This window comes from Schistocerca americana, chromosome X, assembly GCF_021461395.2.
Source record: "Schistocerca americana isolate TAMUIC-IGC-003095 chromosome X, iqSchAmer2.1, whole genome shotgun sequence".
Taxonomy (NCBI): domain Eukaryota; kingdom Metazoa; phylum Arthropoda; class Insecta; order Orthoptera; family Acrididae; genus Schistocerca; species Schistocerca americana.
The window spans coordinates 956656397-956681781 of NC_060130.1; the positions used below are offsets into that span (position 1 = coordinate 956656397).

Below are 25385 nucleotides of genomic sequence, written 5' to 3' on the forward strand. Positions count from 1 at the left end.
TGAGGAACTTTATGCCTCCTCTCCTTGCTGGTCAAATAAATTTCTTCCATCCTCAGTATTCAAACTGGCTACCTCTGAGTTGTACACCACCCCCCATGTGTGCCCCAGGTATGCATTAGTGATGTCAGCTATGGAGGTGGGTAGAGTTTAACTTTACATGAAACGTGGGCTACAAGATGTGATGATGTTTCTTGAAGAGAACTGAACCCAGTCATAATAAAATAATCTTTAGGATCCAGACAATGAAAACAAAAACTGGTACAAATTTAATGAGTTTCTTGAACTCAAGACACTTCTGTTGCAGCTTAAAAAAGTCTTAGTTTTGAAAGTGGACCACAAATTCTCTACCTGCTCTCTTTCTTCTCGATCACGTTCCCACAGCAAATGTGCTTGGTGAGCAAATTGATCGCTCGCACGTTCCATTTCTTTCTTGAATGCCATTGACATCAGGATCCGTCGATCGTGTTCAGGTATGTGAAGATTTTCAGAGCTGAAGAAAGAAAAGACTTAGAAGTGGTTTATGGTACATTCAATGTAAATGTATTTTGTAGAGTTTGTCACTTCATTATTATGAGAGTACCAACATGCATGTAATTTTTTAACTTACAATTTACCTGAAACTATCAATCTTCCATGGGTTAGAGTAGCATGCTAATGTTGAAATGTTTGTGTCTCCACTACTGTTGTTGTTGGAATCATAGCTGGATCTAAGTTTACAGCACAGACCTTGGTTTTTATCCTCAGAATTCCATATCTGAGATAAGGATTTTGTTTGTTCTTTATCAGAATAAGGAGATGGTACAGGCCAGCATAATTTCTGTTTTGTCTTTCCACATGGACTTCTATGTCTATTACTCCCACAATGTTTTGTTCTTTTCCCAGAAACCGTTGGTGAATCTCCACTAGATATGGAAGACGCTGAAGTTTCAGTTGTAGAAGGCTGGTATATTTCTGGCCCTGACCTAAATATTAAAAATTTTAAAGAGTGACAGACTTTGTAAATAGCAAAGACATATTTAATATTACATTATATTTACTTCTGTAGTATATTAAAACATTCTAATTATTTTTGTTTAAACTCAAGTCACATCTATACTTCCACTAGTAATGTATACTATGAGTGTCTACCAATGACAAATGCACAAAACCGTTATTTTAACCACTTGCAATTTATATCGTATAACCTGCTGGACTTTCAAGGCAAGAATGATCTTAAGTTGTCTACTGCATACAAATGTACTTACTAACAAATACTGTGGATTTAATTTGTATACTACTTCTTTCCGCACCATTTAAAATGAAGCAACTGTAGTCTATGCAATTTATTTCTTATAGCAAAATCTTTTTCTCTGGTTTGTTCCTACATGTAGTAGATACAGGGGTAGGACAAAAATATTGAAACACCACCAGAAGTGCGTGCTTGAACATAAATGCAAATGTAAGTCAAGCCTGCACGTGGTGCTGTTGTATTTGTCTATGAACGGTACTTGTGCAATGCCCTCAATATGTTACAAGTGTCAGTTATGGTCAGAACAGTGTTCTGTGTAGTTGAGAGCGCATTATGTTGGAGATAAGAGAATTCAAATCAAATGTCTCTAAGCACTATGGGGCTTAAAATCTGAGGTCATCAGTCCCCTAGACTTAGAACTACTTAAACTGAAGCACCTAGAACCACTTGGCCATAGCGGCCGGCTTAAGAGAATTCAAACATCAGAAAATTGTTGGTGCTTCAGTAGCCAAGGTAGCTGAAATGTTTGGTGTTTCAAGAGGCACTGTATCAAAGATTTAGACCACATGTAGGGAAAATGGAAAAACATCATCCACTGAGTCATGTTGTTGTTGTTGTGGTCTTCAGTCCTGAGACTGGTTTGATGCAGCTCTCCATGCTACTCTATCCTGTGCAAGCTTCTTCATCTCCCAGTCCCTACTGCAGCCTACATCCTTCTGAATCTGCTTAGTGTATTCATCTCTTGGTCTCCCTCTACGATTTTTACCCTCCACGCTGCCCTCCAGTACTAAATTGGTGATCCCTTGATGCCTCAGAACATGTCCTACCTACTGATCCCTTCTTCAAGTCAAGTTGTGCCACAAATTTCTCTTCTCCCCAATTCTATTTAATACCTCCTCATTAGTTATGTGATCTACCCGTCTAATCTTCAGCATTCTTCTGTAGCACCACATTTCAAAAGCTTCTATTCTCTTCTTGTCTAAACTACTTATTGTCCATGTTTCACTTCCATACAAATACTTTCAGAAACGACTTCCTGACACTTAAATCTATACTCGATGTTAACAAATTTCTCTTCTTCAGAAACGCTTTCCTTGCCATTGCCACTCTACATTTTATATCCTCTCTACTTTGACCATCATCAGTTATTTTGCACCCCAAATAGCAAAACTCCTTTACTACTTTACGTGTCTCATTTCCTAATCTAATTCCCTCAGCATCACCCGACTTAATTCGACTACATTCCATTATCCTCATTTTGCTTTTGTTGATGTTCATCTTATACCCTCCTTTCAAGACACTGTCCATTCCGCTCAACTGCTCTTCCAAGTCCTTTGCTGTCTCTGACAGAATTACAATGTCATCGGTGACCCTCAAAGTTTTTATTTCTTCTCCATGGATTTTAATGCCTACTCCAAACTATTCTTTTCACTGAGTCATAATGCAGACAAAAATGTGTGTACAGTGATCATGACAGATGATCATTGATGTGAATTGCGACAAAAAGTAAGGGGACAACAGCTGACAAAGTCACTACGGAACTGAACTTTGCGCTCACAAACCCTGTCAGCACCAAAACAACATGAAGGGTGGTGCATAATCTTGGAATTGCAGGGGAAGCTGGAATTCCAAAACCATACATCAGTGATGCAAATACCCATAAAAGGGACCAAAGCCATAACCCTGGGTTATGGAGCAATGGAAGAAAGTTAGTTGTCAGATGAGTCTTGTTTCATACTGTTTCCAGCTTCTGAAATGCCAAGACTACAATGCAGACAGCTTGCAGCCAAGAGTGAATTGTCATGGGGGTTCAGATATGATTTATCCAGCTATATCGTGATCTTCCTTGGGCTCCATTGTTACTCTGCAATGTTGCATTGCTGCCAAGGATTAGGTGACCATTTTGGCTGAGCAAGTCCACCCCATGGTACAATGTTTGTCACCCAATGGTGATGCCATGTTCCACACCTTGCATCATCCAAGATTGGTTTTTTGAGCACCAGGATGAACTGTTGTATCTCTCCTGGCCACCACAATCACCATATCTCAGTACTGAGTCTTTGTGGTCTACTGTGGAGAGAAGGGTGCATGATCATTATCCACCTTAAACATCATTACTTGAACTTGCCACTATTTTGCAGGAAGAATGGTATGAGATTCCCTTAAAAGTCATACAGGACCTATACAGGGTGTTACAAAAAGGTACGGCCAAACTTTCAGGAAACATTCCTCACACACTAATAAAGAAAAGATGTTATGTAGACAAGTGTCAGGAAATGCTTAATTTCCATGTTAGAGCTCATTTTAGTTTCGTCAGTATGTACTGTACTTCCTCGATTCACTGCCAGTTGGCCCAATTGAAGGAACGTAATGTTGACTTTGGTGCTTGTGTTGACATGCGACTCAGTGCTCTACAGTACTAGCATCAAGCACATCAGTACGTAGCATCAACAGGTTAGTGTTCATCATGAACGTGGTTTTGCAGTCAGTGCAATGTTTACAAATGTGGAGTTGGCAGATGCCCATTTGATGTAAGGATTAGCACGGGGCAATAGCCGTGGCGCGGTACGTTTGTATCGAGACAGATTTCCAGAACGAAGGTGTCCCGACAGGAAGACATTTGAAGTAATTGATCGGCGTCTTAGGGAGCACGGAACATTCCAGCCTATGACTCGCGACTGGGGAAGACCTAGAACGACGAGGACACCTGCAATGGATGAGGCAGTTCTTCGTACAGTTGACGATAACCCTAATGTCAGCGTCAGAGAAGTTGCTGCTGTACAAGGTAACGTTGACCACGTCACTGTATGGAGAGTGCTATGGGAGAACCAGTTGTTTCCGTACCATGTACAGCGTGTGCAGGCACTATCAGCAGCTGATTGGCCTCCACGGGTACACTTCTGCGAATGGTTCATCCAACAATGTGTCAATCCTCATTTCAGTGCAAATGTTCTCTTTACAGATGAGGCTTCATTCCAATGTGATCAAATTGTAAATTTTCACAATCAACATGTGTGGGCTGATGAGAATCCGCACGCAATTGTGCAATCACGACATCAACACAGATTTTCTGTGAACTTTTGGGCAGGCATTGTTGGTGATGTCTTGATTGGGCCCCATGTTCTTTCACTTACGCTCAATGGAGCACGTTATCATGATTTCATACGGGATACTCTACCTGTGCTGCTAGAACATGTGTCTTTATAAGTACGACACAACATGTGGTTCATGCACAATGGAGCTCCTGCACATTTCAGTCGAAGTGTTCGTACGCTTCTCAACAACAGATTCGGCCACCGATGGATTGGTAGAGGCGGTCCAATTCCATGGCCTCCACGCTCTCCTGACCTCAACCCTCTTGACTTTCATTTATGGGGGCATTTGAAAGCTCTTGTCTACACAACCCCGGTACCAAATGTAGAGACTCATCGTGCTCGTATTGTGGATGGCTGTGATACAATACACCATTCTCCAGGACTGCATCAGTGCATCAGGGATTCCATGCGACGGAGGGTGGATGCATGTATCCTCGCTAACGGAGGACATTTTGAACATTTCCTCTAACAAAGTGTTTGAAGTCACGCTGGTACATTCTGTAGCTGTGTGTTTCCATTCCATGATTAATGTGATTTGAAGAGAAGTAATAAAATGAGCTCTAACATGGAAAGTAAGCATTTCCAGACACATGTACACATAACATGTTTTCTTTCTTTGTGTGTGAGGAATGTTTCCTGAAAGTTTGGCCGTACCTTTTTGTAACACCCTGTATTTATCTATTCAGAGATGACTGGAAGCTGTTTAGGATGCCCGTTTTCCTACACCCAGAAGCTGTTTTGAATGCCAGTTTTCTTACATTGTATTAAGGATGGTAATGTGTCACGTTTATGGTGTGTCCATATTTTTGTCCACCTTCCCCTCCCCCCTTCCCCCATACATTTGTACATTTATCATCACTTATAAGCACAGATATTTAAAAAGTCTTCTACAGAAGAAAGTAAGTTCACTGCTTGTCTCAAGTCACAGAACTCACATCTCCTGGAATTATGAAAACAGTCCACTGTTTTCAAGAAGCCACTAATTTTATGTACATTATTTTTTATCTTCCTTTAAAATAACAATTACACATTGTATAACAAGGGATCAAATATTATTTCAGTAATACAACTTACAAAGTAGGTATTAAGTCACAAACCACTTATTCAAGCACTGACACACCAACTGAAGCAGGTTATTTTTTGTGTGGCTGGTCAATATAAACACATATATTACATAAATATTTTGTTCTGTCATTTTATTTAGTCACTTACTTGTTGAACACCAGCCACTACTTCACTTTAATTTGTTTCACTCTTTTCCCAGCACTGATTTTGAAGAATTCCTTACAAATGAAATAAATAAATCAACTATAAACCAAGTTGTAGCCATTCTACTTGCATTTTGGAGTATCTAGATTTTGTACCCAGGGAGATTTCTTGTTCGTATGACACGAGAGGTGGCTGACTAAAAAATGACATGACTTGTGTGACTTTCATTAAACTCAACAAAGGTGGCCATTTATGTTGACTATAAGACACTAACAAGCTTTAAAGTCCTTTCTAATACATTTTCTTCTTTTTTCATATGACAGATCTATCATCTCAGTTCTTATCAATCAATTAGTAATAGGTAATGCTTTATTTCTTGTATCTGTAAATCTGTAACAACTGATGTTCTCTATTACTTTGGTTTCACTAATTATAGCCCCCAAGATGCACCATCACTCTCTATTTATTCAGTGATTTTTGCTGTTGGCTCATGCAATGCCTCCCTCCCCCCCCCCCCCTTTTTCCATAAATATGCAGATGTTCTGAAGCAACCCCTTCCATATGTAAGCTCTGACATTATTACATCAAAGTGTTACATAATAATGATGAACATCACATTGCAGGTTAATATCTTGAAAGACTTGAAATACAAGACTTTTACAGATTAATTAATAATAAAAGGAAGTCATGCTCCTTTCACTGTGTGCATTTCGAATAGCCTTTACAATATACACCAGAGCTTCTTGAAAGCTTCCAACTGACCTGTCATTTGTCACTACATATCTGGACAAATGATTGCCACAAAGGCCGCCAGCAGTCAAGTAAGTATGCCTCTTTCTTACAGATACAGTTGGTGAAGGTGCAGTTGATGTTGCAGCTGAGCTTCCATATCTATCTTCTGCAGAAGTTGTTACTCCATGAGAAACTCTATGTTTAATATGATTCTGATAACTGTGAGTTTTTGACTGCACACTCTTAATTTTGTTACCCTGTTTCTTGTTGTGTCGTACTTCTGAAGCTGCAAAAAATAATAAAAGTTGAGGTAAATTGTTATAACTAAAACTCTCCAAACAAAATTTCAGATTTTAATTTCACAAACCAATTTCAGTGCATTGATACAGATCATGGCACACAAACAAAATACAGTTTTTTCACTATTACTTTTGTACTAGTAAGTAAGTGTCATCACAGGTAGGGAAAAAAAAACAAAATTACTACTCCTGAAATCTTGTTACAGAAATAGTTATATATTAGCCATTGCAGTACTGGGTTTACTCCATGCCTATAATTGGATAATTCATAGATTCCTTAGGCCCACCTGTAAAACATTTTCAAATGAAGTGAAAATAACAGAGAATAAGACAATAGTTTTGTAGAAGAGTTAAGAGCATTATTGTGATTATAACTGGGAAACCCTTCTCCACGAAAACTACAAATTCAAACACAGCATATTCTGAAATACTGTTGGGGTGACAACTGTAAATTGAATAATAAATCCAAAATTGTCCAATTGTAACCACATGGGTTGACTCTCATTTAGGGTAGAATGCTTCAAGTCTATTCATATAAGAATAATTATATTTTCCTGTCTGACTACAATCTTATTGATCCCAGTGCCAAATATATAACACAATATGTATTATCTTAGTCTCTGAAGACAATAAAATGCTTTTCATTTGAGACAATGACACTAAATACAAGGGAGTACTCTAATATGCATGTGGCTTATAAATAGTATACCTGCTGCCAGTCATTAAAAACTGTAATTATTACATTTTCTAGCAAAAGTACATTGCTCTGCAAGAGTCTGTGTTTTTCTCCATTTGTTCCTAGCTTGAGCCAACCTTTTTGTTTCTGCTTACTTACAACATCAAACAACCTCCATAATTTGTAATAAAATCTTCTCGTATTTCTTGTTGTGTCAACTACCTAATTCATGAACAGACACTGCAAGAAACCCAAGACCTCTTACTGCATTGACATGACATAGAAATATTCAATTTCAAATTCATAATTTGTGTTACATATCATTCACTGCTTCTACATTTCTCCTCCTTCTGATGCTTCTTCCAGTGCCAAGGTAAGTATTTGTGAATCCTTTAGTACACTTCCTGTTAACCCATCCATTCTTCCAATATTATCATGTTGGAAACAGAACTAAGTCTGAATCCGAAAGCAAGGCCATCAATGAAGTATAGCACTTAGCACTGCAAGCATGTTTATTACGAACACCAACGTGCAGTTATAACAGAAAAGAACTGACTTCCTGAACAGAGTACCACTATTTATACAAACATCAAATATTCTGAAAAACACAAATACTACAGACATAAAACATTCATAAACGTCACTTCACAGTGCAGTCTAAGTAGTATCACTATTCCTCATTTTCCTAATTAATTTTCATGTTTGTTTTCCTATCTTTTGGTGTTTGGCCTATATGTTCTGAAGCAGTTTACATGCACTGTTTGATGCAGATTTGCTTTTACAGTTGATTTACTGCTGAAGCAGGTCAGGCCAGTGTGTGGTCCCCTCCTGTACTGCTGGTTGCCCAAGTTCACTACAGCCCAATTTCCTAACTGCTATGATGTTTCATAAAACTGTCGAGCAGTCAGTTTGAACCAGTCTCACAACATTGGGTACCAGTAATCTTGTGCAGTTCGTTTGTCAGGAAATCCCATGGAATGTGCACAGCAAGCCTTACGGTTCTGCCTCACAGGCCTTACAGCTGATGGAGATTGCTGCCAGCTGCATTACCCCATACTATGGTCATGTGTTCTATTACTGGTCAGATCAGTGTTAGATATAACATAATGTGCAGTGTGCTAGCAGTACTGACTCAGAGGGTAAACCACTTGTAGACAGCCAAGTGCCCTCCTCCTAACCTCTCCAACATGCAGCCCTAAGATGAGGTGCCTGTCCAGGGTCACCCCCAGATACTTTGCACGGCAAGACCATGAGACAAGGCCTCCCATAACACGCACTGGCTGAAAGTCCAATGGCAGTCTGCACCGTATAATTGTTATGGGCTTGCTTTTCACAGCACTGAATTTCAAATGCCACTTAGTGGCCCAGGCACCTAGCACATAGCATACTGCCTGGGAACAATGATGCAAGACATCAACTTTTAGGCACCAAGTATAGTGTGTGGTATCATCTGTGAAACATGCCAGTGACACACTATCCATATTTGGGATGTCTGAAGCACACAGAGAGTACATTTGGGGGTCAAGGACAGACATCTGCTGCATTCCCATTAGCACAGGCCTCACTGTGAAGATGCCACTTCTGAAGTGGACACTGAATATGTGATTATGCAGGTACGACATTATGAGCCTAATGTGTGGCATTGGTACCCTCAATACAAAGAGTTTTTAGAGGAAGCCCTCATGTCACACACAGTCAAAGGCCTTGGAGATGTTGAGAAGTACTGCCCCAGAGTACGCTGGACGCACCAAGGCTCCCATCATGTCATCAACAAGATGCAGAAGTTGTTGTTGTGCACTGTGACCACCAGAAACCAAAACTTTTCAGGTGGTATAAACGTCTTGCTACTAATGTGCTCCTTTGAACATATAGATACTCAAAGGCTTCTGAAACAGTAAGAAGTAGTATTATAGGTTGCGAGTTTTGCAGGAGTCTAACATCATTTCCATGTTTAGGAATGGCAACTACCTCTGTATGTTTTCAGGTAGTAGAGTAGTCAACAGTCCTTAAGATATGATTGAAAAGTTCAGTGATGGGATGGAGGGTGCCAGATGCCACCTACTTAAGCACAGCAAATTCCACTAAGTCACAGCCTCCACCCTTCCTCAGGTTTAGATTACAAAGTTGGATTCCCACTTCCTCCTCAGAAATAGCATTTCCGGTATTACCTGCTGCCTCATCCATGAGAAATAGAGCTAATCTGTGCCACACAATATGACTGTGTCGGCTTGAAGCTATCTGCAAATGTGTCACCCAAGATGCTAGCCTTGGGATCAGGTTCACAGACAACTTCTCTGCCAACTTGCAGGAGAGGAATCCATTGCTCTTTCCTAAGGAATTGCTTTATAGTTCTCCAGGCAGTGTCATTGTTAATGTTAAGTGTGGCTACCTTGCCTGCCCAATCCTTATTTCTGTGGTTTTCCACTGCCACCTTTATCTCACACTCCAGTTGACTGAGGTGGTGTTTTGTGGTGGGGTGTCTCATTAAGTGCCATTCTTGGAAGTCTCTATATCTTTGTGTTATGGTTTCCAGTATCTCAGGGGGCAGTTGGCATGATTGATCACTGGGACTAGCAGCATCTACTGCTGGCAGTGTCATTTCGGTTAGCTGCCTTATACACTGAAGCACCAAAGAAACTGATATAGGCATCCTTATTCAAATACAGAGATATGTAAACAGGCAGAATACGGCACTGCGGTTGGCAATGCCTATATAAGACAACAAGTGTCTGGCACAGTTGTTAGATTGGTTACTGCTGCTACAATGACAGGTTATCAACATTTAAGTGAGTTTGAGCGTAGTGTTATAGTCGGCACATGAGTGATGGGACACAGCATCTCTGAGGTAGTGATGAAGTGGGAATTTTCCCATATGACCATTTCACGAGTGTTCTGTGAATGTCAGGGTGTGGCTGGAAAGAGATCTTGCAAGAACAGGAACAACGACGAATGAAGAGAATCATTCAATGTGGCAGAAGTGCAAGCCTTCCACAGATTGCTGCAAATTTCAATGCTGGGCCACCAACAAATGTCAGCATGTGAACCATTCAACAAAACATCATTGACATGGGCCTTTGGAGCCAAAGGCCCACTCGTGTACCCTTGATGACTACACAACACAAAGCTTCAAGCATTGCCTGGGTCTGTCAACACCAACATTGGACTGATGATGACTGGAAAAATGTTGCCTGGTTGGGTGAGTCTCATTTCAAACTGTATCGAGCAGATGGATGTGTACAGGTATGTAGGCAACCTCATAAATCAATGGACCCCTGATATGTTTAGATATGACTCTGGCAGATGACACATTTGTCAGCATCCTGTCTGATCACCTGCAGCCATTCATGTCCACTGTGCGTTCCGACGGACTTGGGCAATTTCAGCAGGACAATGCAACACCTCACACATCCAGAATCGCTACAGAGTAGCTCAAGGAACACTCTTCTGAGTTTAAATATTTCTGCTGGCCACCGAACTCCCCATGCATGAACATTATTGAGCATATCTGGGATGCCTTGCAACGTGCTGTTCAGAAGAGATCTCCACTCCCTCGCACTCTTATGGAACTATGGACAGCCCTGCAGGACTTATGGTGTCAGTTCCCTCCAGCACTACTTCAGGCATTAGTTGAGTCCATGCCACATCATGCTGTGGCACTCCTGCATTCTCATCTTCCTCCATGATGTGTCAACACTGAATACCTGTAACCTTCTTAGTTCAAGAAGATTTTTTTTTCTTTGCTACCTGCTCCAGTAGTAATCCCTGCTTTAGCCATATCATCTTGATAAAATACAGGAACAAATTTTATGATTAACTAATGATGTACAACATAAATCAGTTAAACTGTTAGGATTTCACACTGACTCCAACTTAAGCTGGGAGCACCATATCGTCTATGTCTGCAAGAAAACAGCTCAACTACACCATCTCAGGTGGAAACTGACAGATGGAGTCAATAATTAGTATCTGAATTGTGTAGTCTGGTCTTTTAGAGCCACACATTTACTACTGCATACTGATAGGGGTAATTCCTATTATATCAGTGAAATTCTGAAAATAATAATAATAATAATAATAATAATAATAATAATAATAATAATATGGGTACTCAGCCTAATGAGCAAAGTGAATACTAAGGAACACTGCCATTTCTTCTTTATAAAGCCAGAGATACTGACACTTATAAACCTATATATTTATACAGCATTATGTCAAAAGTAGCTAAAGTGGGTTTAACACCAGCGAAAAAATACACAGTCTCAACACTAAAGGCAAGCTGGACTTTTACATACTGAGACACAGACTGACAAAGACCAAAAACTCACACAAAACAACAAATATTAAATTTCTTAATAAACCTAAATTCTTCTTGGTTCTTGTAATATAACAATTTAAGTTTTATGACTGTTTATTGGAACATCCAGGTAAAAGCCCTTTTTGAAATCAACAATGTCAGGGGCAGCTTTTAAGTATATTGGTAAAGTAGTAGAACTAAATTTTAAGATTTTTCTGTGAAAGTAACCATTTTATCAATCACATATTTAATGCAAAATTGTTAAGGCTTTCATGGCTACTATTGATATATTGGCTTTTGGCTTCTGTCTTGGAGTCCAACCCTGCCAACAGCAATGGTGGTTGAACCTTTGACAATGTCAGCCACTCATGCCGGAAAAAAAGTCAGGAAAATCAATAAACAAATATTGGCTGAAGGTCCCAAGACAAAAGCCAAAATGTAAGATGCATATTTAATGATCAAACCCATTCCACTGTAAGTGTCAATGGTTACTAAGGAATTTTTTTAGCAACAACCAGTAATATTAGGAATATATTCCACAGCAGCACATTTTGGGAGTCAAGCTCCCATCATATTGCAGTCTAAGCTAATCCTACATAAAATGCACTTCAGAAGCACTCAAGGTCAAAATATAAAAACAGATACAACTATTTGGGCATGAATTTCTCGTTTTACTTAAAAAATAATAACAGTTTCTATGCTCTGCTTATCCGTGTTACTGCACACCCACCAAAGCGTTCCTACCACAAGGCAGTAAACACTGGTCACATCAGCTGCCACTCTGTGCACTGCTAGTTTGTAAACATGTGTTCAGCTCCGACAGACAGTACTGAGCTCTCAGTCATTCCATAAGTTTCCAAAAATGTTACAAAGGGCACGGGGAGGACCATGCCAATGGCTGTCTGTGCCAAGTCACTCATACTTTTTGTACCAACACCAACCTTAAAAAAGGTCTAAAAAACCATTGAAGAAGGCACTACCATTCTTGCCAGTTTGCTTATCAAGCACATTACTAAACTTAACACAGTGTCTTACTATTTCAAGTTGCTCAAGCAGGTCGAGTTCCTTCCCTTTCTTATCTAAACGTTTAAACTCTAGGTCCACTTCTATGCCTTCCAGAGAGTGACTAGTCTGCATGCTCCCTATACATTGTCAAAAAATTCCTACCTTTTTGTCCTATCAATTTTGCTTCACATGATATGCTTTGTATTTTATAAACACCTGCCTGTTCAAATTTACTCATCCTGTTGCCAACTTCATACTTTAAATTATATCTCATTAAATTTTTTGCTATGAATGGCAACTGGATGTTGTATGGTCAAAAAATGTTTGACAGGTTCTGTGAAATTTGTCTTAAATATGTTAATGTGGTATTTGACAGGATATAGGTAACATGTAGATGTTTTCAGACTGGGCAACTATAACGGACAGGTGGTTGCCTAGCATACACATGAAACTAGTCATTCCCTAAAAGCACAAGTGTCTTAGAGATGGCACATGTATATAAGGAAGGAAAGAAACTCAATCTGTTTGAGGAACTTGAAATAGCAATCCACTGAGTTAAGCTTGATAATTCACTTAATAAACAAACAGGCAAGAATGGTAATGCCTTCTTAGTACAGTAAATGTGAATCATTTGGCACAGGCAACCATTGGTGTGGTCTTGCTCCATGTCCAAATAACTGTATTTGTTTTTATATTTTGACTCTGAGTGCTTTTGAAGTGCGTTATGTGTAGGATTAGCTTAGATAGCCAGATTATGGGAGCTTGACTCCCAAAACACATTGTTGTGGACTATATTACTAATATTATTGGTTGTCTGCTAAAATATTTATAACAATCACCTTAACAACTGCTACCTCTGGACCTTAAGATGGACAGTAATAGAATGTCTCTTGAGTGCATCAGTATCAACAATGAAATACAAAAGTCATGCATAGAATGACAACTGCATTTGAAAATCTACAACAACAAAGTGCAACATATGCTTGCTTGAAGACAGCCACATAAGAATGTTACTTGATAAACTATAAGAGCCAAGTTAGCAGCATTGTAAAGCCCAGAGCAATAACAAAAAATCATGGAAAATCTAGATTTAGAAGGCAAAATGTTGTATGAAATTTATTTCATTGTCTGTGCAAATGTTGCAGATATTGAGGCACATAACAAAGCTGATGTTTGTTTTGGAGATTTCACAAAGTTTTTAGAACTAAAAAAATTGAAAAATACACTCCTGGAAATGGAAAAAAGAACACATTGACACCGGTGTGTCAGACCCACCATACTTGCTCCGGACACTGCGAGAGGGCTGTACAAGCAATGATCACACGCACGGGACAGAGGGCACACCAGGAACCGCGGTGTTGGCCGTCGAATGGCGCTAGCTGCGCAGCATTTGTGCACCGCCGCCGTCAGTGTCAGCCAGTTTGCCGTGGCATACGGAGCTCCATCGCAGTCTTTAACACTGGTAGCATGCCGCGACAGCGTGGACGTGAACCGTATGTGCAGTTGACAGACTTTGAGCGAGGGCGTATAGTGGGCATGCGGGAGGCCGGGTGGACGTACCGCCGAATTGCTCAACACGTGGGGCGTGAGGTCTCCACAGTACATCGATGTTGTCGCCAGTGGTCGGCGGAAGGTGCACGTGCCCGTCGACCTGGGACCGGACCGCAGCGACGCACGGATGCACGTCAAGACTGTAGGATCCTACGCAGTGCCGTAGGGGACCGCACCGCCACTTCCCAGCAAATTAGGGACACTGTTGCTCCTGGGGTATCGGCGAGGACCATAAAGCAACCGTCTCCATGAAGCTGGGCTACGGTCCCGCACACCGTTAGGCCGTCTTCCGCTCACGCCCCAACATTGTGCAGCCCGCCTCCAGTGGTGTCGCGACAGGCGTGAATGGAGGGACGAATGGAGACGTGTCGTCTTCAGCGATGAGAGTCGCTTCTGCCTTGGTGCCAATGATGGTCGTATGCGTGTTTGGCGCCGTGCAGGTGAGCGCCACAATCAGGACTGCATACGACCGAGGCACACAGGGCCAACACCCGGCATCATGGTGTGGGGAGCGATCTCCTACACTGGCCGTACACCACTGGTGATCGTCGAGGGGACACTGAATAGTGCACGGTACATCCAAACTGTCATCGAACCCATCGTTCTACCATTCCTAGACCAGCAAGGGAACTTGCTGTTCCAACAGGACAATGCACGTCCGCATGTATCCCGTGCCACCCAACGTGCTCTAGAAGGTGTAAGTCAACTACCCTGGCCAGCAAGATCTCCGGATCTGTTCCCCATTGAGCATGTTTGGGACTGGATGAAGCGTCGTCTCAGGCAGTCTGCACGTCCAGCACGAACGCTGGTCCAACTGAGGTGCCAGGTGGAAATGGCATGGCAAGCCGTTCCACAGGACTACATCCAGCATCTCTACGATCGTCTCCATGGGAGAATAGCAGCCTGCATTGCTGTGAAAGGTGGATATACACTGTACTAGTGCCGACATTGCGCATGCTCTGTTGCCTGTGTCTATGTGCCTGTGGTTCTGTCAGTGTGATCATGTGATGTATCTGACCCCAGGAATGTGTCAATAAAGTTTCCCCTTCCTGGGACAATGAATTCACGGTGTTCTTATTTCAATTTCCAGGAGTGTATTATTATTGTTACCATTACTCATCAACACAGTTTAATTAACAGTTTATCTATTAACAAAAAAGAAGAAAAACAAATGCAAAGCTTAAGATATTTGTTGCAGATTATATAAAATGCCAACTGGCAAGCTGATTTAAGTCTGCAAATAAACATGGATTACATTTCAACTACAAGGGTATGCATTTCTTGTGAGAAAGTTAAATAAAGTAAAGAAAGAAAATATTTAACTGAATAGTCTTCTCTAACTTAATGGCTTTTTGCCATTGAGATTGCAGTCCCCCCCCCCCCCCCCCTTTTTTTTTACTGCAAATCAGCCTACAGCATACATGAAGGTATGAATGTTGACAGTACCACTACAGGTGGTTCCAGAATATTCAGTATGTTACCAAGTGAACCGAATGAACTGGTGCATTTCTGCAAGACTATGCCCTGTGCTTATGTAGTGTGAATCAACTTTGGTGCAAGATTGAAGAAACTTGTAGTTCTAAGTCTTGCACAAAATATATGAGGTTGTTCATGTAGCCGTTTATTTTACAAATAACATCTGAAATAAAAAGAATATAATAAAACAAAGCTATGGAGATGGCCTTTGAATCAATAGTAATAACAATAAAGACAATCAAGAGCAGCTTAATAGTAGTTGGCCTCTACAGATCACAGATGGATTATTCTGTCATCTACATTAATTGATTGCATGATACTGCCGTGAGCTGTGGTGCATACAGTGAGGCATAGTAGTTAGTATCACAAGGTGGTGTGCTGCCAGTCACCAGTTCAAATCAAATCACCAGCAAGTATTTGTTATTTAGCGTTTATCATTTATCAATTACGCCTGAAATATTTTATTCTCATAATGTTTGCACATTCTGGCATACTCAATGTTTGTATAAATAGCAGCACTCATGTCTAGGATGCAGGTCTGTTCTCTCTCTAGGCTGGCATCCATCCTAAACGTGCTTTCAGTGCCGAATGTCGTACTTCACTGACAACCCTGCTTTCAGATTTGATGGGTATGACATGACATTGTTTGGTGAAGATGCCAGGTACTTAAAACATCTACATCACTGTGGCTCCAAGTAGGCAACACAAAAGCCATACAAGGAGTACACTATCCCCAGTTCTGTAAATTAGAGAGACCAGTGGATTCCAAAACAGCAATAAGTCAGCTAAACACTAGACATCCATCAGTGTTTTCCAGAGATGCTTGTCAGCAGCTAATGAAATTTCTGGATGGATTTGATGGAGTTGCCAGATACGATAGGTGGGACAACATGATGTCATTGGCAAAGATGTAATTTTAGTTGGATGGCACAGTTCAGCAGTGGTTCAGTAATGATGAAGGGAAAGTTGATAGTTGGGGCAAACTCTAAATTAAAGAAAACATTTGGCGACTATTGGCAACAAGTCTACTTAGTGGAAGACTAACTGAAGAACAGCACCCAATGTCATGAGGAAATGACAAAGTCTTACATACAGAATACTTTGGCTCTAGGCCACACTGTGCAATCAAATATGACAGAAGCCAACAAAATCTCACACTTGATGAAAGGTAAGGAAAGTCACAACTGAGGAAATCATGAACTAGTGCCAGCACTTCAAGGAAATGCAACAAAGGAGAGTCAGAAAAAAGAGGTACGACCGGCTCCTGAATGTAGTCCCTATGGCAGTTGTGGAAGACCACAATGACATTTTCTCTCTCATACGTCAGGTACTAAGAGAAGAAATACCTCTCATACACCAGGTAGTAAGACAACAGTACAGAAGTTTATGACCACCAGAACTGTCAGTCCAAGTACACAAGAGATATAAATCACCAATGTCGACCCCATACATCAGAAGGTAACAGAGAATGTTTCTTTAGCACCATTTCCTACTACTAGTTGAATGTGCCAGAAGAATAGACTCAGCCAAGTTGGACTTATGCTACAGTTGCCAAACAATAACACAGCATCTGACCAATGCAGGTATGAGGGTTATTCGGAAAGTAAGGTCTGTTCTGATGCAAAGTGGAAACCACAGTGAAAATCTGATCTTTTCACAGATGCATTGGGCAGTGCCTCTAGTATGCCTGTCAATCACATCACTTCGCTCATTTAAGTTCTGAGCACTTGGTGAGCATGTAAAGGTGCTTAGAACAATAGTGTCTCCCGCCAAGTATGAGGGCCTGGTGTGAGATTTCACCTGATGTCATGCAGCCCACATAACATAGCTGTCATGCATTTCCTTCTTCATGACAATTCTTGGCCGCACTCTGCAGGGGCAGTGAAGATCCTCCTGGGGTGTTTTCGATGGGAACTGTTTGATCACCCACAATGGAGCCAATAATTGACTCTTCCTGAGTTTCATCTCTGCTGATATTAACCACTGGCTATGAAGACAATGTTCTGGCACAGACAACAAGCTGTAGGCCAGCAGAGAGAATTGGCAGGAAGCACAGGTGGCTGCCTTCTATGAAAAGTTGATACAACACTACACAAATGTCTAAATCGGAGCAGCAACTATGTAGAGAAGTAGCTGGAAGATGTAGGTAACTGTTGCAAAAAAACATTTTTGATTTTCACAGTGGTTTCCATTTTGTGGCTGATTGGACCTTACTTTCCAAATAGGCCTTCTACAATCAACTCCCCTGCCACGTATAAAGTGCTGGAAATGAACATGCATTTGGAGAGCAGATGACAACACACCACTATATTTCCATTGTGGACATCCAGGATACACTGAATGCTATTCCACAGAATGGTAATGAGTGTTCATCGACTGTAACCCCGCAAGACATCAACCATCACTAAATTCCTGTCCTTGCTAATCAACTGCAAATGATTAAGGACTAGCTGTGGTATGAAGCCCATTGCCGTACACTGGATCAGGTCACTCCTCATCATGCCACAGCCACTTCTCATTGTTGCACAGAGGTACCTGCCTTTTGGCTAGCCACTGAATTCAAGAAATGTATGTGAGATGACCATCTATGAAGATGTGGCTGTCACATATGCAAATCCTACATGGGAAAAATGAACAATGTATCAAGAAATCTCATCGACACCATCATCAACAGTCAACCTGTGTCGGAGCTAGCTGGGTCAGGGACTGCTTTTTCACTAATGTTGAATACCTGTCATTGCCAACTAGAGAAGACTATCTTCCATGATAATGAAAGTGATTGTGCTGTACTTTGGAAAAGGGAAATATGTCCAAGTGGCAGGAATATTTATTGAAAGAATAACTATTAACAACAGCCCTTCAAATGTAGCATTTTATCAGAATATAGTCATAATGTTGTTCTTTGATGGGACGTCCTGCAGGCATTACAAGCAGTCATAGACTGTGAAAGATCAGAGCTTCACATTGACAAAAACACAAAAAAAGATGTCTACCCACTGCCGGGCATTGATAACACCATAGACTGCTTGACAGGAGTGAAGTAATTTGCAATTATGGACATGCAGACAGGTTACTGGGAAATGAGGTTGAAATTAGGAAAACACTGTCTTCATATGATAGTGAAGCTGCTTCAGCACCTCAAATTGACAACATGTCTTTTCTATCTGCATAACATTTTCTTAAAAAATTTTGAAGAACATCTAAGCCACCTGATCATCATGTTGAAGTGTGTTCAGAGTGCAGGCCTCCTCTGAATATGAAAACGTGCCTTTTTGCTGCCCACGAAATAAAAACTTTGGGGTACCTAGTTAATAGCTATGGAATCCACCTCAATACTTAGAAAATAAAAGCAATGACAGATTGTTTGACTCCTGAGCACACTCATGATGTGAAAAGTCTTCTCAGAATGTGTTCTCACAACCAGCGATTCATAAAGGACTTCTGCATCAAAGTACATCCCATGCAAGAACTACTGCAGAAGATGACAAATGTTCCTGGAATAAGGTGCAAGAAAGATATTTCCTTTTCTTTAAGAAGGCACTAATATATTCTCCAGTCTTAGCATTGTATGAAGAGAATGTTGAGGCAGAACTTTGTACCCACACCACTTGTCACTGGATAGGTGCAGTTCTAGAACAAACACAGGAAGGTGCTGAAAAAGCTTCCAGAGTAGCGTCCAAGTCTGTCATGAACAACTCTGCAACTGAGAAACAGTGCCTTGCAGTTGTCTGGCCCATCAACAAGTTCTGGTCATATTTATTTGGCAAACCATTCACCATTGTGATGGACCACCATTCCGCTGGCTGGCTAGCCTGAAGGATCCATCAGTTTGACTGGTGAGATGGATACTGAGGGACCAAGAATACATCATCACAGTGGTACCCAAAAATGGATACAAACACAAGGATGTCAATTGCTTTTCACGAAATCCTCTGGCAGGAGTCAGAAACATGGACAAAATCTCAGTCATCACTGCATTAAATATCATTACTGCTGAATTGAGAGAAGATCCAACATTGCTGCAAACCATAGAATAGAGGAACCAACCAAAGGCAAGTTCTAATTAACAAAGAGAAAATTGCATACACAGAGGTATGATCCAATTTTTATGAAAATTAGATGCAATGATATGCTCAGTGCAATTCCATGTGCAACGGTCAGTGCCAACATAGTTGCCGCTGCCAACCGACCGCGTGGTGAAGAGATACCAGGGCTGGACTTCAGTTAAGTAGTTTTAATTCGACATGGTACCACGGTACTATAGGTTTTAGTTTTAATGTTGACTGTGCCTTACTCTGGCATGTTATAGTAATTTTATGCTTCTAAAGAAGGCTAGGTTAATTTAGCCAAAACCTGGTAAAGACCAGAAAATTTGTGCAACTGAGGCTGATTCTTCAAAATATTAGACACAAGTATCACTGCCCAAGTCTCTACCAATCTGCTAGGCACTATGTGAGCCACTATAATGAATGCCAATGACAAAGTACATGTTGTCATTACCTCTGGGGCATCTGACACCAATTCCGACTGCAACAGTGCCATTCCACTGGATTGGAGTTTACCTCTTGTGGAGGTTCCCAAAATCAACAAATAGTAATCAATGGATAACTGTTTGCTCTGGCTACCTCAACAGCTACGCTGTCACCAGTGCTGATCTGATTGCCAAAGCTCCAGAAGTTGTAAGGTCCCTTGATGAAGACATCATTTTGAAGCAAAGAGCAACCCATGTGATGGTCTCTAATAGTGGAAGAGTTTTCCAGTTGCGAGTAATATCAGTGTTTTCCAGTTGCGACTAGTATCAGAGGTAATTTCACATTGTGACATCACCCCAAGGTGACAACACTCTACCACCCTCAGATGAATGGCATCCCAGAATGCTTCAGTAAGATGTTGGTGGATATGCTCTCGATGCACATTGATGTTGAACAGTGAGATTGAGAGACAATAGTGCCATTGTGGCATTGCCAAATAACACAGTGAAGCAGGGCACTACAGGTTTCAGACTGTTATTTTTTTTCCCAAGATTGTGAGGCCAGAATGACAATGGATACCGCATTCCTTTTCCAGCCAGATGATATGATGACTACATGAAACACCTCACTACCAGGACTGATGAAGCAAGACAGCTGGCTTCTGTATGGCCCCTGACATCCAGGAGAAGGATTGAGAGTGCCGTACCACCGAGCACTGGCAAGTGAGGTAGAGCCCAGGAGACTTTCTATGGATTTTTATGCCTGTGTGGGAAGTGGGACTATTGGTAAACTTACTGAAACATGACTTTGGGCCTTATTGCATCCTTTGTCACTCTTGTGACATTATATATGAAATTAAGGGTTAGGACCTTTCATCAAGGAGTCAAAAGCACAGAGACACCATCATTATTGTATCCTTCATTGCTTTTCGGACATCACATACGAAATTAAGGGTTACGGCTCTTCATCGAGGAGACAAAAGTACAGATACATCATCCATGTCCTCTGTATGAAGTTCTCCTACAATTCTGTCAAACAAATTGATGATTGGGGCTTCTTGTTAAAGGAAACTGAAGGCCTGCTCAATGAACGTAAAGCTTTCATGGAAAGGACTAACTTCATTGCTCATCACAGCGAAGATAACATGACAACATGACTCAAATGGGAAAATCCTCCAGCACTGCCATAAGCGCACCACTGACAAGATGTAGACCTCGGATGCTGTAACTGGCTTCAATGAGAACATCTGAAATGGCACAGGAGAGGAAGCAATGCTACTATCTGCGCTGCATGAAGTGTGTAGTAGTGGTTAGTATTGCTCGCCGATCTGCTGTGAGTTGCCAGTTCAAATCCAATCACCAGCAGATATTTTTTATTTAATATTTATCATTTCTGGGAGGTTTTTAATATTTCTTATGTTTGTATTGCTTGTATATTCTGGAATATTTGATGTTTGCATAAATAGCAACACTCTTCATCCAAGAGGCATTTCTTTTCTGTCTGCACATTTGTGTAAATACTAAATGTGCTTTCAGTGCTAAGTGCTGTACTTCACTGACAACCCTGCTTTATCATGGTTATAAGTTATAACATCGCAGTATAACTCTACTGAACCATCTGCTGTTTTTTGCAAATCAAAAATCAATTGCAAGAACTCAAATAGAACTGACTGCTTAAGAATAAATGCTCTATGTACAACATGCCCTAAATTTTTGTGTAATATAGTTTGATTCAGACACTTTTGGCTAAAACATAAAATTGCTTAAATTCTCCACCTCTTTCCATTTCAATCTTTCTACTAAATTGACTTTATCAGCTGTCTTCTTGATTCAAGTTGTTGCATTTGGTTTCCCAGTTTGAATTATAACTAGCATTAATAATGTTTATTGGAAGTCAGCACCACCTCTTATTTGCAGTGACATAATAAGTTTTGTTGGCAATAGCTTTTGTGAACTAATCTTGCAAAGCCTGATATGAGAGCAGACACTTTCTTGGAAAAGCATTCTGAAGCAACTGAGACATCATAGTCAATATACAAGGTTGAAACATCGCAATAAGGTAACTTTTTCCAATAAATGACAATGTTTTATTTGTTATTTTTGTTATTATTATCACACATTTTTGCCCTCAATGCTATGTTTGCAACTTTTAATGTTACATTATTATTCACTCTTTTGTGTTTCCTTCTTTTTTTTCTCTTTCCAAAATCTTTTCATTCTTTGGCTGTGTTTTTGGTCTGTCCATATTTTCCCTATTTTCTTCCTTCCTTTCTTTTACTTCAAATTTGGTGTTCATAATTTTGTTTCTGAATTTGTCTCTTTCATTCATCATTCCCCTACTGATTACTGCTTGTTTTAGGTCATCTTCTACTACTTGAGGCCAGTTGGTTTTTTTTTTTTTATTGAGCTGTTTACTACATCAAATATCCTCTCTGTGAGTCTGTTGCTGTTCGTGTACCCATAGCATGTTAGTCAGCATTTTATTATCATGTTTGTGAGTGTGACAGTGTGTTTGTATAATTCTTTGGTTTCTTCATCCATTTACTATCCCTGTGTATTGCTCCAGAAACATTTCTGAGGATGTTGCATTTTATTTTTTTCTGATCGTGCAGCGATGTCTCGATCCCTGAGTCAACAGATGGGGACGTTTGCACGACAACAACCATCTGCACGAACCGTTTGATGATGTTTGCAGCAGCATGGACTATCAGCTCGGAGACCATGGCTGCGGTTACCGTTGACGCTGCATCACTGACAGGCGCGCCTGCGATAGTGTACTCAACGACAAACCTGGGTGCACGAATGACAAAACGTCATTTTTCGGATGAATCCAGGTTCTGTTTAAAGCATGGTTGCATCCATGTTTGGCGACATCATGGTGAACGCACATTGGAAGCATGTATTCATCATTGCCATACTGTCGTATCACCTGGCGTGATGGTATGGGGTGCCATTGGTTAGACATCTCGGTCACCTCTTGTTCACATTGATGGCACTTTGAACAGTGGATGTTACCTTTCAGATGTGTTACGACCTGTGGCTCTACCCTTCATTCGATCCCTGGGAAACCCTACATTTCAGGAGGATAATGCACGATCGCATGTTGCAGGTCCTGTACCAGCCTTTCTGGATACAGAAGTTGGTAGGAAGAATCTAGAAGACACAGGCTGAGTAGCACTAGTTAGAGTGGAACACATCGTATAGTGCAGGATGCTCAGCAAATGGGTGGTCCAGCTATCTCTTGACTACAGTTTGATGGTGGCCATTCAAGTTGACAGACAGCTTGTTATTGGTCAGTCCCACATAAAATGCCACATAGTGGTTGCAGCTAAGTTAGTAGACCACATAGCTACTTGCACAGGTGGCTTGCCATTGATAGGATAGGAAATAATTGTGACAGGACTGGAGTAGGTGCCAGTGGGACAATACAGTACAGGTCTTTCATGTAGGAATTTCACAGGGATATGAGCCATAGGGCAAAGGGTTAGGAGCTAGTGTTGAATAGAGGCAGATAATAATATTGTCGATGTTGGATGGGCAGCAGAATACTGCTGTAGAAGAGGTGGAGAGGATATTTCTCAGTGATTATTTGAGGGTTGGTAGGGAGGTGACAGGGGAGACCTGTCCCTGTTCAAGGTGTGGGGTGTAATTTCAGTCTGTGAAGGCCTTAGTGAGACCCTTGGCATATTTGGAACGGGATCTGTCATCACTTCAGATGCAACAACCATGAGTTGCTAAGGTGTATGGGAGGAACTTCTTGGTGCCGGAATAGGTGGCAGATGCCAAAATAGAGGTATTGGTAGAACTAGTATTACAAGAAATAGTAATACTAACGCAATATATTTGTCAAGGGAAATATTCATGTGGTAAATGAGCAGACCCTGAACACATTTAAGTTTCCTTTAGATAGTGGTAACTGGTTACAAATATGGTGAGAAAATTCCATAGATAAGAAAATTCATATTTGTGAATTCTTAGCAAATTATAAAGATGAATTCTTCTCAGGAAATTAGCCAAGTAACATCTTCATTTTGGAGTGATGCCTGAAGATGAAATATAAGAAACGAGTTGAAATGTCACTTTGGAATGAAGATCCTACTCAGCTGATTTTCCAAGAAGTATTCCGCAAGAAAGTTAATATTCTTCTAGTCACTCTCTCCAGAATTGTTACTATGTCCTTCCCCCTAAAAAAATTAGTGAAAAAATACAAATGGATTTAATAAAGTGTATGATGAAAATGTACTGAAGATTAAAAGAGTATTATGATTATGCCAGACGTACAGGCTCTAATGTAACAAAGAAAATGTTCATAGATGAAAAATAGTTTCAGCCAGGCCTGAAAAGAAACTATATTTATGGAAGAATGATGCAATAATTCTTCCATTTGAAAATAAAATGCAAACCATATGAAAAATAGTTAATAGTTGAGTCTAACAGCAAAAGCAGTGAACAGACAAGATGTAATGCTTTGAATGCTACACATTTCAGTGCTTTGGTTATTGATAAGGTACAGGAAATGAAAAAGGAAGGTCAACACTAATAACATAGCCATACACCATACATATTTGTTGGAAAATATCTTGCATCACCAGCAAACATCACAGATTTGTTAGGATTCTTCCAACTTTCCTGGTACAGTTTTCAAATGGGTTTACAGCCATCTTCATCTGGCAACATAAGCTGCTCAAGTAATGCTACAAGCACACTCAAACTTACCACCTTCAGTGATGGATGTTTAAACTCCATTCAGAATGTCAAATGTAATGCAATAATTTTTCTAAGATGTGGACAATGTTCCCTCATCCTGTACAATGTGTGCAGATTTGCCACATTCATACCATTCATGTTACTTTTTTGTTGTTGTTGAATAATCCAACCAACAATGAGTTTATTGTTCATTCCTTTCCTTGAATGATGATATGGAAAATTTCCACTTACCTCCAGTGAGAGAAAAAGAAGAAACTGTACTGAGCTACAGTGAAATAAAGACATCAAGCTTATGAATGTGATTTCACAGGATTAAAAATAGGTACCTTGTTTTCTTGCTTTTGAATTGGTTTCTTTGTTCAGCTGCACTTCCTTCGGAGATCCTTCTGGAATCCTTGAGATGTCAGACGATACATCAAAAGGAGGATAGTTCTCTTTCATTTGGCCCCTATTGGAACACATTAACAATGAGTTTCGAATTGCTCTGCATATCTCCAGCTTATCTGTAAATCAAAAGTTGAGGGGCATATTTTATTCACCTATGCAACAGGGAACGTACATATACTTGCACGGAATAAGAGAACAGCCTTAAAAATTTGACAATGGCTTGTTTGTGATTCAGGTTTGCATTTCAAATGTGAT

General features: G+C 40.5%; 1 protein-coding gene across 7 annotated transcripts in view; it reads right to left on the reverse strand.

Annotated features, from left to right (window-relative positions):
- The window catches only part of LOC124555721 (coiled-coil domain-containing protein 177), a 293273-nt gene that overhangs the window by 82617 nt on the left and 185271 nt on the right, over positions 1–25385 (reverse strand). For 6 of the 7 annotated variants that reach the window (XM_047129731.1, XM_047129729.1, XM_047129732.1 and 3 more), the window contains 4 exons: positions 25070–25246; positions 6295–6550; positions 615–962; positions 349–490 (listed from right to left, as the gene is read on the reverse strand). In XM_047129731.1, the coding sequence (XP_046985687.1) occupies positions 349–490; positions 615–962; positions 6295–6550; positions 25070–25246 (923 nt within the window). The remainder of the gene's footprint in view (positions 1–348; positions 491–614; positions 963–6294; positions 6551–25069; positions 25247–25385) is intronic. The other variant, XM_047129734.1, reaches the window with a different exon arrangement.